At 37.2% G+C, this 13,050-nt stretch overlaps 1 protein-coding gene across 3 annotated transcripts in view; it reads left to right on the top strand.

Annotated features, from left to right (window-relative positions):
• Nucleotides 1-13,050, top strand: part of ZFHX4 (zinc finger homeobox 4) — a 175,816-nt gene that overhangs the window by 134,519 nt on the left and 28,247 nt on the right. For all 3 annotated transcript variants that reach the window (XM_031441441.2, XM_064480894.1, XM_064480893.1), the window contains exon 5: nt 9,310-9,378. In XM_031441441.2, coding sequence (XP_031297301.2) covers nt 9,310-9,378 — 69 coding nt within the window. The remainder of the gene's footprint in view (nt 1-9,309; nt 9,379-13,050) is intronic.

Consider the following 13,050-nt stretch of genomic DNA (forward strand, 5'->3'; position numbering starts at 1 on the left):
TCCTCTGTGTCGTTTTACACTATGCCGCAAACTTCTGGAAACATTCTTTTCCTTTGGCTGGTGTTTTACCAGCCACTCCAGGGTCCTGCACCCACTGCTCCATTCTCTGTCATTATCTTTAATCTTTCAGTAATTTTCAGCTCCATTCAGTTCTTAATTTTCCTTCCTTAGAGTTCTGTCCTCAGCCCTCATCTTCCGTACTCGATGTGTTCTTCCTGAGAAGTGTCATTTACTCATAAGTATCAGTTACTCCTGGTTCCAGATATTTTTGACTCAGACTTCTCTTCCAGGATCCAGTTTCAGAAACTGAGTTTTTCCTGAACAGCTCTCCTCTCAGGCATGTCTACAGCTGAACTCATCATCTTTTCTCACCCCAATCCTGGACTTTTTAAACTTTCTTTTCTCTCCAATGGAACCAGTATTCTTCCTTCATCCACAATTTATTCTAGATGGTGATAGATTGTAGTACAAGGAATGTTCCAATGTCTTTTTTTTTAAACAACCAAACTCCTCCTCCTCTATTCCAGCCTCCACACAGCATCCCAAAGATGCAAATGTGATCATGGCATCCCCTGCTTAAAGCTCTCACTTTATCAAAATCAAGGGACCCTTTGTAATACTTGCATTCAGACAAAGAAGAAAAAAATTGGCTCTGTTGCAGAAACCATTTTTTCCTGCTGCTAACACAGTCCAAAGAAAGCAATGTGCCAAATCTCATCAGTCTGTTTGCTCATTAATGAATGATTTATTAAATAAACATTTCATGGGTATGCATAAGTATTGTCTTAAAAATTCATAGCAGGTTCCAATACTATGTTTTTCATTCTTGGCTCAAGCCTAGAGTCTAGCCTTTCTCCTCTTCCTTTTCTGGGACTGTGCACACTTTCCCTAACTTCCCCTCTCCAGATTTATTTCATTTATGTTGGTAGCCATCACTGCCTGGGTCAATTCTCATAAGTATAATTTGGGATATATGACTACATATATTTGACCTTTCCTCATGTGGTAAAATGTAGAAAACTCCAAATGGTAACAGAAATCCAAGGATTATTTACATCTAATTTGGGAAAGTTTTCTGCATCTCAGGTTAATGGTAAATTTATTTCAACAATTACAGTGTTGATAAAAAGAATTGATCTAGTCATCTGAGGATTTTCTTTTATGGCTGTGTATAATTCACAAAATAAATAAGCCTGCATGTGGGAAGCAGTAATTCCCCCATTTATATAGCTGCATAGGATGGTTTATTATAAGTAGTAGTAATGCATTTCACATCTGCATATTTAAGACATGAAATATTTAGAAAGTGTAGGACAAGGGCTGTGTTTCTCTGTTTTGCATGATTACCTGGGGGTGATGAGAACAACTTACATTTCATCCTTACAGTGACTTTGTGTGGCAAGCAGATCACTTCATCCTCACTTTACAATGAGAAGACTGGTTCCCAAATGTTAAGAGATCTGTTTAAATTTACATGGATTGAAGCCAGAGTTTTAATTCCTATTTTATACCTTTCCCATTGAACTTGCCTTTCTGAAAGTCCTACCGTACTGTCTTTGGTTCATTAGGAATTGCTTTGGAAAAAAAAAAAAGTTTTGTGCTTTGATGATGTTTTCAGTAGGGCGTATGATTTAGGTACCTGCAGTGTAAGGGATAATCTAGAAAATTACTCAGAACCGCTGTCTGTGGATAAAGGGAGATTTTTCGAGCTTTCATAACTGCCACATTTGCAGACCTGTATTCTGAGACTGTGACTTGTCGTTCAGTTTTTCTCTTAATAGAAAGCCGGTGGTGGGAGTTTGGAGTTGGGGAGGAGAGGGGCCCTCTCTTGCAAGAGAAAACCTAGGGCTGATGTGCATCCCCACCAGTCCTGTAACATTCATCCTCTTCACTGTAAGCTTTGTAAATGGCCAAACCACTGTGAACTGAACAGTCTGGACAGTGTGGTTCACCTACCACCTTTATTGCAGCACATGTAAAATTTGCTCAGGGATTAAAAACAATAACGTTCACACTACGTTGCTTAGGACAGCAATGTTTAATCTCATTAACATTTGCTATTTCTAAAATATCTATACAAATAATAGTGATATTTTAAAGGCTTAAAACACTAACTTAACTGATGGACGGAGAGTCTATTACGCATAACTATAGTCTTAAAAAGTCAAAATACCGCATTGCTGTAGTCTTTTCGTTGAATAACTTGTGTTCAGCAGTGAAGACCAAAGCCAGAGAAGAATCATCCGTAAGAACAATGACTACTTATTCCGTACTAGATGTTTTATACTCATTAACATTATTTTGTCTTATCCCCTGATATCTGGGTATTTTTGTTCCCATTTTTGTATATAGGATCCTGAATTTCAGGGAAGCTAATAAGTAACTTGCTGTGTCAAATAGAAAGTGGTGGAGCTGAGATTCAAGCCTGAGTGTATTTGGTTCTTACGTGCGTGTTTTTATTTTTTGTTTTGTGGTTCTCCCTAGCACAAACATATAGCTAGGAATGGTCAATATTCTAATGAAATAGTTTTTGAACAACATAGGTGGGGCAATTTTTATGTCACTGACATCTTCCCTTTTAACTCTGCTCAAAATTTCAAAGGAAGAGAATGAATCTCAGTTAGTTTTTAAAAACGGACTATGATTTCAACACAGAGTGACTTTCTCTGGTTCTCCACAGCGGGAGTGAAAGATGTTTTTCATGGATAATGACTCCAGAGAAGCATGCTCAGGTAACTCACTGGATAAGAGTGAAATAAAATCTTGGGAATGATCAGATCATTGCAGATACCAGAAAACTTCTTTTGTTGTTAAGTTGTGAAACTGACTGAACTCTCGAATTGTGGTAGTAATTTAACAGCAATGCAGTCTTCGAGGGAGGCATCTATCATTACCAAAGTCTTTGAGGTGAAAGTGTGAGAGAAGCTACAGAAGTTTCCGAGAAACAAGTAACATGACTGAGACAAAGAAATGCAACTTCCCTGAGGCAAAATGACACCCTCAGAAGGAGTCTTCCATAGAGTTAAAGGAAATGGTGATAAAGATGCATTACTGGATAAACATTTCTCTTCTATTTAAAAAAATAACTTCAAAAGGCTTTTAACCTAGTATGAGGCAATTCAGAAAACTTGGTAACTGTGGAGTAGAAAGTAGAGGATTAAAAACTAGCTATGAGAAAGCAAAACGTTGAAATAAATAACCAGTGTTTCTCTTGAACCAAGGCTATGACTGTGTAGGGTAAGGATCAGTGTGTGGATCAGACGTGTTTCTGTGTTGATGAGCAACCTAGCAAAGCCAGCAGAGTATGCTAAGGAATGAACGTTGTTTTAGACAATATAATGACAGGGGACGATGTAGCTCAGTGGTAGATAGAGCATGTGCTTAGCGTGCACGAGGTCCTGGGTTCAATCCTTAGTACCGCCACTAAAAATAAAAAAATATATAAACCTAATTACCTCTCTCCCTAAAATAATAATAATAATAATAATAATAATAATAATAATAATAATAATAATAATAATATAATAATAATTTAAATTAAGTAAAAATAAATTTAAAAAACATAAAGAGAGATTGTGACAAATCCGATAAGGACTTGAGTCTAGACAACTGGTCAACTGGTTGATAGCTGGGAACATGCTCTTATCCCTAAATTATAAAAGAAGTCCACTCTTTTCATTTCAAAATAATCAAATAAAAGAGAATCTCATATGGAGAAATGTATTAGGATTAATAAATTTAAGAAAAAATATTTCAGTAACAGCACTTTAAAATATGAGACATTAAGAAGATGTATGAGTAATTTATTGGAACTAATTGCTATCAAGAACTTATTAAATTCTTTCGAGGTCCCATTACACTGAGGTCATAGATGATTCAAGAAGCAGAAAGAAGTGATCACACATTCCTGGCCAAGAGGGCCCAGAAGATACTACTCCTTTACTATATAAAAATAGCTTCTGAGTAAAACCAGACAGGGCAGGGCAAAGGAGCTGTACTTTTCCAGAAAATAAAAAAATGACAAATCCAGCCCCATTCAGGTAATTGACACTGGAGCTTCCAATGCACTTCAATCTATCACTGCCTAGAAGAAATAATCTAAGAGGAAGCACTGCAGACCAACAATGATGTTGCTTGGTTACTCAAAACCATTTGGTAGCATGCTGAGTCGCTCAGCTCTTTCCAAGAGCGCTCTTTGTATCCACAGAGGAAAAGGATGGAGAAGACCACTTGAAACCATTTTTAATTGCAAACTTGCTTCCTCTGGTAACAGGCTTCTCTTTTGCAATGCACAAGCAAGTCTGGAAGTTTCCATTAAAATGTTAATTACCAGGATAGTAATAAATGTTGAATTTGATGTGTTCTTCTAAATACTAATCTTGTATGAGGAATTTGCTTTGACGGGGTTGGAGCTGTTTTTTAGGAAGTAGGAAATGCAAAGTTTTTAGGCTTCCTGGCCCAGGAGTCCTGGGGGGCTGCCTGGAGGCAGCACTGTTCAGGGGAGAGTACAGAGCTTTGGCAGCAGACAGTCTCAGTTGAAATCCTACCCTCTGCCACTCTGTGCCTTTGGACAAAAGTTAGCTAATTCCTCTGATCTTTGATATCTCATCTCTTCCTTAAAAGCCATAGTTTTTCTGTTACAGATTTACTGTGAGGACTGAGTAACCAAATGCTTGTTATGTGCTTAGCATCTAACAAGTTTCCCACGAATGTTCACTTATTATTTTGAAAACAGAGAGCTGCAAATATCTTCTCCTTTGTCTTCACAGAGTCTCTAAGGTATCCTTTGACCATGAGTCAGAGTTAAGGTCAAGGTGGGAGGGGCTTCAAAAGGAAGTGGGAGGAGGAGCTGGAAGGATGGTTGCCCTTTGTGGATTCTCCTTTAGAATTTGGTCTTATTCTCCAATTACAGAATAAGGCTGGGCTCATTTTGTCTCTCTGTGTGTTTGTTTTTTAGTAGATGAAAGGAAAGTGGAACTCAAAATTTTACCTAGGACCTAGGACTACAGAAAATATTTTTCTTTCTCTTTATTACTTTAGACCAGTTAACTTATTATCTATTCTGTCTGGTGGTATATTTGTCATTTTATGTGCTAAACATTTTACTAAAAACAGTAATGTGCTTTATTATTTCATGCATTAACCAATCACTGCGAGAAGCTGAGACATGGTTTTGTAGCAAATGCTGTCTTAGCGCTATACATGGCAACTTAAATATTAACCCATTATTTTAAAATTTCCAGCTTCCACTGAACTTGGGCCAAAGGCTTCCCAAATTTGCTGATAAGAACAGAAAAAGCACACGGCGGCTGCGATTATCATTATTAGATTAAATTTATTCCCAAATCATGACAATCTTAAACTTAGAATTCTCTATGTGTGTATGTAGGCTGCTTAAAAATTTAAAAATTCCAGATCTTTGCCTGATCTTTAGATTTGTATGGATTATCATTTTTTAAAAAAATATTTTCTAATTTGCAGGAAAAAAATAAAGATTTACCAGATGAGAACTTAATTGTTTTTGAACCAAGATTAAATGCCGGAAAGTTATCAGTTAACTTGCAGAATAAATGTGATTCAAACAAGGGAAGGAGCGGAGAAAAGGAGGGGTGAGATGTCTGGGCTTATAAGTAGGTGTGCAGTTCGAGGAATGAGAAAGAGTGGTGAGAGCTCTCATCATTACAAGGAGTAGGAACCCTGAAAACTTCCATTTTAAGTATTGCCTTTAGGGATGCAACCATTTGGGTTGCGGTAAGGGAATAGGCGGTCAGCAGAACACAAGCCAAACAAGGAAAAAAAAAAATGAACATGAGAAATAATTTCAGAATCAGAAGAAGAGCTACTTTTAGGATTTAAAAAACATGGTTCAGTATATCATCATGGTTAAGAGAACTATTCCTGAATAAAACTGTACAGGTTCAAATCACAGCTCCACCCCTTCTTCGGGTGTCATAACACATAGAAAGGGCATCAGTCAGCATCTGGCACAAAGCAAATACTCTACGGTGTTGGGAGTGAGGATGGTGATTGTGATAACCGATATTATTCCCCAGAAAACACAGCAATTACACCTACCTTGTGTTAATAAAAATAAAGTAATTTGGTACCATTTTCAAATATGTGATCATCTCCAAATTGACAGAACAGAGTAGAATACTGGATAAATTGTCAGCAGAATTATTTTCAAATAAATAATAAATTAAAAAGGAAGGTTATGTGCTAGAGAACACAAATTAGTAATCCAGTTAAATCATCAGCAGAAGAGGCAGGTCCTGTTAACAGCAGCCAGGTTTGTTATTACAGAGCAGTTATTACAGTAAAATATTGAAAGATGCTGTGTATCATTATGAGGCTTTAAACATGTCTTTTTACACAGGCAGAAAAGTAGAGATTCATCAGTTAATTTGATAAGTTAAAAGCTCCTTTATGAAAAGATTTTTTATCATTTGTATAAAGGGAGCAATATTGTGGAGGATGTTAGAAAGAACCCTGTGGCATCCTGGACTACATTCCTTTATAAAATGATTTGCACACGTCACTCTCATCGGAGCAGCCTCCAAGGACACGTGACCTGATTTGTGAGATGAAATAACAGCTTCTGGTTTTGACATTTTTTACATTTCCTTAAATCACTAGCCAATGAAATGATTTCAGTGTGGCAACAAACTATTATTTGGTTACATGATGTATTCAAGGAATGTAAATCTTTTATGAAATAACAGAATTTTCACAGGACTAGTGAAAAGTTGCTTTTTCTATGAAATATCAGAATTTTCACAGGACAAGTAAAAAGTTGCTTTCTCCCAGTGCCTCCCCAGTGCCAAAACACACTTAGTTTTCTGGCCTTCACAAAGATAGGAAAACCTTTGTAGACTCCTCAATACTGTGGTATTGAAACTGGAGACATCCAAAATTTCACAGACGTTTTATCCAGGCTGACCTGAGTTTCATTCCAGGCTCCATCAGTTTCAAACTTGGGGACCTGGGACAAATGACCTTAACCTCTTTAAGCCCCCAGGCTCCTGATTTGTAAAATAAAGATTAATAACTGCTTTGTGATTTTATTGCAAAGGTTACATAACTGGTTTTACGCAAGCAGTTTACCACAGTGCCTGGCAGAGATACAAACTTAATAAATTGTCAATGTTTTATTTTTATCTTCATGAATCTTTAAGAAGTACAGTCATTTGGTCAAATTCCCTCAGGCACTATTGACCTCTATTCAAACAAAGTCTGTTTGATACATTGAAGTGTGTGTGTATGTGTGTGTGTGTGTGTAATGGTAAGGATTATTTGATAAAATGGGTTTTGGTTATTTTTTGCCAGAAAAGAGGCTAAGAACCAGTTTTACACGCGCTCACATTTATGTCTATGGAAGAGCAGTTAGTTGTCTATTTTGGGTATCATTGAGGAAGCTGTGAATTTAGCATCCTGAGGCTCTGGGAAGCTTCATACAGTTCTCATCTTGGGATCCATCAGTTTCAGGATACAGGGTATAGATCAGTGTTTTGAGTAAAGGTGTCTTGGGTGACTTGGATTTGCCTCACTCCCAGTTGAGAATCTGTGAAAATACAAGTTCTCAAGGAACTCACAGTTTAGGGAGAAATGGGCATGATCATGTGAAAATTATCCCAATACATCAGAAGTGCTGAAACGTTATATGTAAGCTAATTGTTATGAGAGCACAGAGGAGGTGACATTTGCCTTGGGTTTTGAAGGAAGAATGAGAGTTTAACAGCAGAAGAACAAAAAGACATTCAACGAATGATCAAGGCGTAGAGCTATGGGAGATTGCCAGGGGGAAGGGAGCCCCTTGGGTGACATTGGTGGGATGTCAATGCTGTGACTATTTGAAAGTTATTCCAGAATTTATAAGCAAGGACCAGGGACAGATTCTTTTTTTGAAGACTAATTTAAGATAGACTTACAAGATAATTTTTAAATTTTTTTTTGCTTGTTGTTGGGGGAGGGCGCTGAGTATTTAAGATGATCACATTGTTTTTAAACAGTTTACCACCAGAGGCCAAAGGTTTTGTATGCAGCAGGAAAAACAATTAGTAAATGCAATAAGAGCACTTTGGTGTGCACTTCTATTTTCAAGGTTAATTATTTGTTTAATTAAAGCCTTCAGAATCAACCACAGACGCTGTTGTCTAGAAATATTAGATAAACCTGAGTCTCTCTGGCAGTGTAAGAATTGTGTGACAATACCTTTTTTTCCCCTCTCAATCAGATATGGGCTTTTCTCACTTCGAAAATGATATCACATTTTACCTTTATTTGTATTATTTTCTCTTATATTTGTTGATTATTTATATAATTATATCTGCATGTCACAAACAAGGGAATTGAGGCTTAGAGAGGTTAAGTAATATACCTAAGGTCCCTGACCTGGAAAGGCATAGAACCATGATCTTTATTCAAGCAATGCTATTTTCTTGAAAGATAACTCTTGAGATAGGATGAGAGGTTAGATTGGAAAGACATGGGATTCCAGGCAGGGAGAGTGTTGTGGAGACTACTGAAATTGTCAGGAAAGAAATAAAGACAAAGGGATAGAGAAACAGACACGACAGGAGACACTGTAAAGTGGAATCAACAACATGTGTACAGAAAGAATAAGGTGTTGAAGGTGGTTCCTGAAGTTGGGTTGTTCCTTATAGATTTCCCTACAACAGGGAACACAAAGGAAGAATGCAGTTAGATGAAACTAATGATCTGTGTTTGGGATTGAGTTTAGCAAACCAGGACATTGCCAGCACTTAATGCTCTGGAGCTCAAATAAAAGATCAGAATAAAGAGGTGGATTTATTGATGATTTGGACCCATTCTTCAGATTTTATTCAAGTGCGTGTTTTTCGCTTTGGTCTCTCACATCTGCTATTATATATTGAGTTTTGTTGTTATTTTTTCTTCTTTTTTGGTTCCTTGACAGAGAGGTAAAAGTATGCTCATGGTTTATGTGATGTGCCATTGTCATTATAGCACATCGCCCTATAATGGAAACTTGGCCAAATAACCACGTGGTAAAAATCAGAGTGAGCCTTTCCTGTTTCCATATTTTATCGATATTATTATATGTGTTGGGTGCTCCTGGACATTGTGAATTAGATCAAAGCTTACTACTTACTCCTTGGATGCATTGTGCATCCCCTGCTCACTGGGATGCAAGGTGGGCTAGAGAGTCACCTGAACTCCACCTGATGCTTATCTCTTTGAAAGCCACATTTTGGGTTCTTGGGATATTGGCTAGCACTGCATAGCTGGACATGGCATGCTGATTACCTTTCACTCTGATGTCCTTTGCAGAAACTGCCTCTTTGGGAGCCAGGACCTGTGAGGATGATCTTACAGAGCAGCAGCTGAGAACTTCCTCAGGTAACTGGTTTTCTTGTCTGTCCTAAATGAGTGATGTGTGTTAGTCTCATAATAAATGTCATCAGCTCTCTCTGAAACTGCTCCAATTAGAACCGGTCGGGTCCCTTATACAAATAATTTAAATCAAATCTAGACTAGATCAATATGACATATATAATAAGTCAAATATATAATAAATTAAATTAAATATAGCCATTATTTGGACACATATGTAAAGTCAGTTCTTAAAGAACAAGTGACTTCTGCTGGATAATTTCTCACATCTGCACTTCTATACAGTGAAGTTTTACCTAAATGATCAGTTTTATACAGATTGTAAGTCAATAAGCTGGATATTATTTTTTCCTAAATCAAATAACCTGGCTGGCGGAGTGAGTTTTGGTAATTAATGAGTCGATTGGATTTTGTACAGCCATGTCAACACGTTCACAAGTTCCTGTGTTTTGTGTGATTCTGTGTGTGTTTAAAAAATGGAGGCTATGCCTTTAAGCCGCATTATATTCAAATAATTTAAGAGGAATTTCACCCATGTTGCTACAACACACCTCATTTATTTCTGCTATGTAAGCATGATCCCAGTTTCCAGATTTACACAATTGGAATAATAAGGTGCTATACAGAACAAAAAATGATTATAAAAAGTCCTTCACATTCATAATGGGGTATTGAAATACTTAAAAAAAAAATTGCAAGTGAAAACATTCCTCCAATATAGAGTCAGGACTTTTCTCTTAAAAAACTTCTTCAGAGTGAAGTTTTCCTTCACCTATGCATGTTTCATGAATACTTTTATTATTTAAAGTACTTATTTCTTTTGTATTTTATTTATTTTTTATTTTACATGTTATTTTTCCCTAGAAAACTAGAGCACAGACTTAAGAGAAAGTAGCAAAAAGACTCAGTTCCCCTTCCTCATTTCAAGCCAATCAAAAGGTTTCATTAAGGACTAGATTGGAAGTAACAGGGCAAAAATCAAGACTATGACAAAAATATCAAACAAAAAAGAGAACAGTCTCTCTCAATGCATTTCTTTATTGTTTTGTAAACAAAGACACCAGGATTTACATCTTCACTTCAACCTCTCTGAGAGCTTTATATTTTGATACTCGCATGCCTTCTGGATATTTTCATGGAGATGTTCTATGGGGAAGTCAAACATAACAGATTCCAAATTGAACTTCTCTTTTTGGCAAAGCCATCTTCTCCTCTTTACTTTATCTTAATTGATGATCTGATACCATAGACCCAGTTACCCCAAGTAGAAAAACTAGGAACCATCAGTTTTGCTCAAAATTGCCAAAGACTTTTGGGCAGAAGGTACGAGTAAGGCAGATGAGTTCTTTCATGATTAGACAACATTTCTATACAAATAAATACGTGCATTTCAGATTGCAACCAATGCGATGAAGGAAGTAAAAGAGGTAACGTGCAGAGCAGCGGGCCCCAAAGTGTGCTCCCCGTGCAGGCAGCATCCGCACAATCTGGGAACTTGTAGGAATGCAGATGCTCAAGCCCCACCCCTGACTTGCTGAATCAGAAACACGGAGGCACCCAGTAGTTTCGCAGGCCCTCCAAGTGATGTGAGTGATTCCCACGGAAGTCTGAGGACCCCACCTGAGTGACAGGTGATGGGCTACTTTAGAAGCAGAGGTCAGGGAAGTTCTCTGAGGAAATGACAGATGAGCTGAGTCCTAAAGAAGGACAAGGAGCCGATTAGGGGGATGTGCATTACAGACACAGTTGGGAAAAAGCTGGTCCTCTTCCGTAAAGAGAAAAAAGGCTAACATGGGGACAGATTAGTGAGTGGGGAGGAGAGTGACATGAGGTGAAGTCATAAAGGTAGGCTGAGGCCTGATCATTTCAACCACAGTAACGAGTTGTTATGTTATTTTTTTTTTATGTTTAGAGTCACGATTTTTTTTTTTTGGCATTTCATGGTTAATTTCTGCATTGTGAATTTCACCTTAGTAGAGGCATGATTTTAATGTATGTACAGTTCTTGACCACTACAAATATTCTGGTATAAACATTATTTGTGAATTTTCTTAATTATTCATTTGAGAGAAGAATTAGAATTGCTGTTCTGAGGGGATATGCTGTTTTTAAATGCTTTTAATACATATTTTGTTCTCCAAAAAAGTCATGCTAATTTCCAGTCATTCCCACCAGAAATATGTGAGCAGATCCATTCTTCAATCTCAAAATCACAGGAGTATTATCTTTTTAAATTGTTGTTGCCAACCTGAAAGTCCAAAATTGGTATCTTGGTTTTTTTTTTTCCCCATTTGAAAAAATATGAAAAGGAATGTATGTATGTATATGTATGACTGAAACATTATGCTGAACACCAGAAATTGACACAATATTGTAAACTGACTATACTTCAATAAAAAAATAAATTTCAAATGTTGTATTATCTTAAGTGAGATAGGAAACTATGGCAAGGACTCAAACAGGAGAATGGCTCGATTTTATTAAGTTGTGCAGAATAAATTGTAGGAGAACATAACAAGTCTTTCCCAATTATGAGAACTTTTTCGAAAAACAGGTGAGCGATTAAGAGTACTGACAATGGAAAAGTAAAGAAATGGATGGATTTAGTGAATACCAGATATTTTGGAACTGGAATTAATGGGACTTGCTGTAAGATTATAGGCAGATGAGAAGGAAAGAAAGAAGTCAGTGATGACTCTTGCTTTTGGTGAATGGTGGTACCATTACCTGAGATAGTGGAGACTGGGGAGAACCCGTGAAGTGTGTTGAAGGCGGATCAGGAGCCCTGATTTGGGCATGTGAAGTTTGATATGCCTTCCAGCCATCCAAATGGAGACATAAAATTTAGAGCAGTGGATCTAGATGAAATCATCTAGGGAGATCATTGTTTTTCCTCAAATCAAGCATTCTTTGTAGATAAGAGAATAGGGCTTAGGATTGATGCTGGAGACTCTCCAATATTTAGATTTGTCATGGAGGAGGCCCCAGAGAAGGGGAATACAAGGGAACTTTCAGAGGGGTAGGATGAAAATCACAATAGTCTGATGGAATGAAATTCAAGAAAGGGATATTTTTCAGGGAGAATGGAGTAGTAACATCTGTTGAACAACGTTTAGTACAATGCAGACAGAAAAGTTACCACGGGATTTCACAGCAAGGAAGTCATTGGTGGCTTTGAGAAGAGCCATTGATGTGAGGCCAGGCTGGAGAGGGTTGAATAATGAATATGATTTAGTAGAGAGAGAGAATGTTAAAAAAAAAAAAATACCCAAACCAGACCAAAACCAAACCAAACAAATACTCCTTTTAAGTTTTATTGAAAGGGAATAGAGAGGAGTGGGATAGTCTGGACTCCTCCTTTTCTTCTCCCAGTTTTGCTTTCTAAATGGAGCTCAGTGTTCCAACCAGCAAGTATTACCTGACTTCTGTTATTCCAGGCACTGGTCCAGGTGCTTCTGGGACAGTGACAAATCAGAAAATCACCATTTTTAGTTAATGTGTACCTTTTAGGGGAAGTAGGCAATACATGGATCATTTCCACATACTAGGGTAAGTTGTTTGACATCTATGCACAAGAAAAGGGGGAAAAAAGAACTTACACAGAAACATTAATCCTAGTTCAACATTGGGGGAAGACTTTTTGGAGAAAGAAGAAATTAAGAGTAATAATACAGCTAA

The sequence above is a fragment of the Camelus dromedarius genome, chromosome 30, assembly GCF_036321535.1.
Source record: "Camelus dromedarius isolate mCamDro1 chromosome 30, mCamDro1.pat, whole genome shotgun sequence".
Lineage (NCBI taxonomy): Eukaryota > Metazoa > Chordata > Mammalia > Artiodactyla > Camelidae > Camelus > Camelus dromedarius.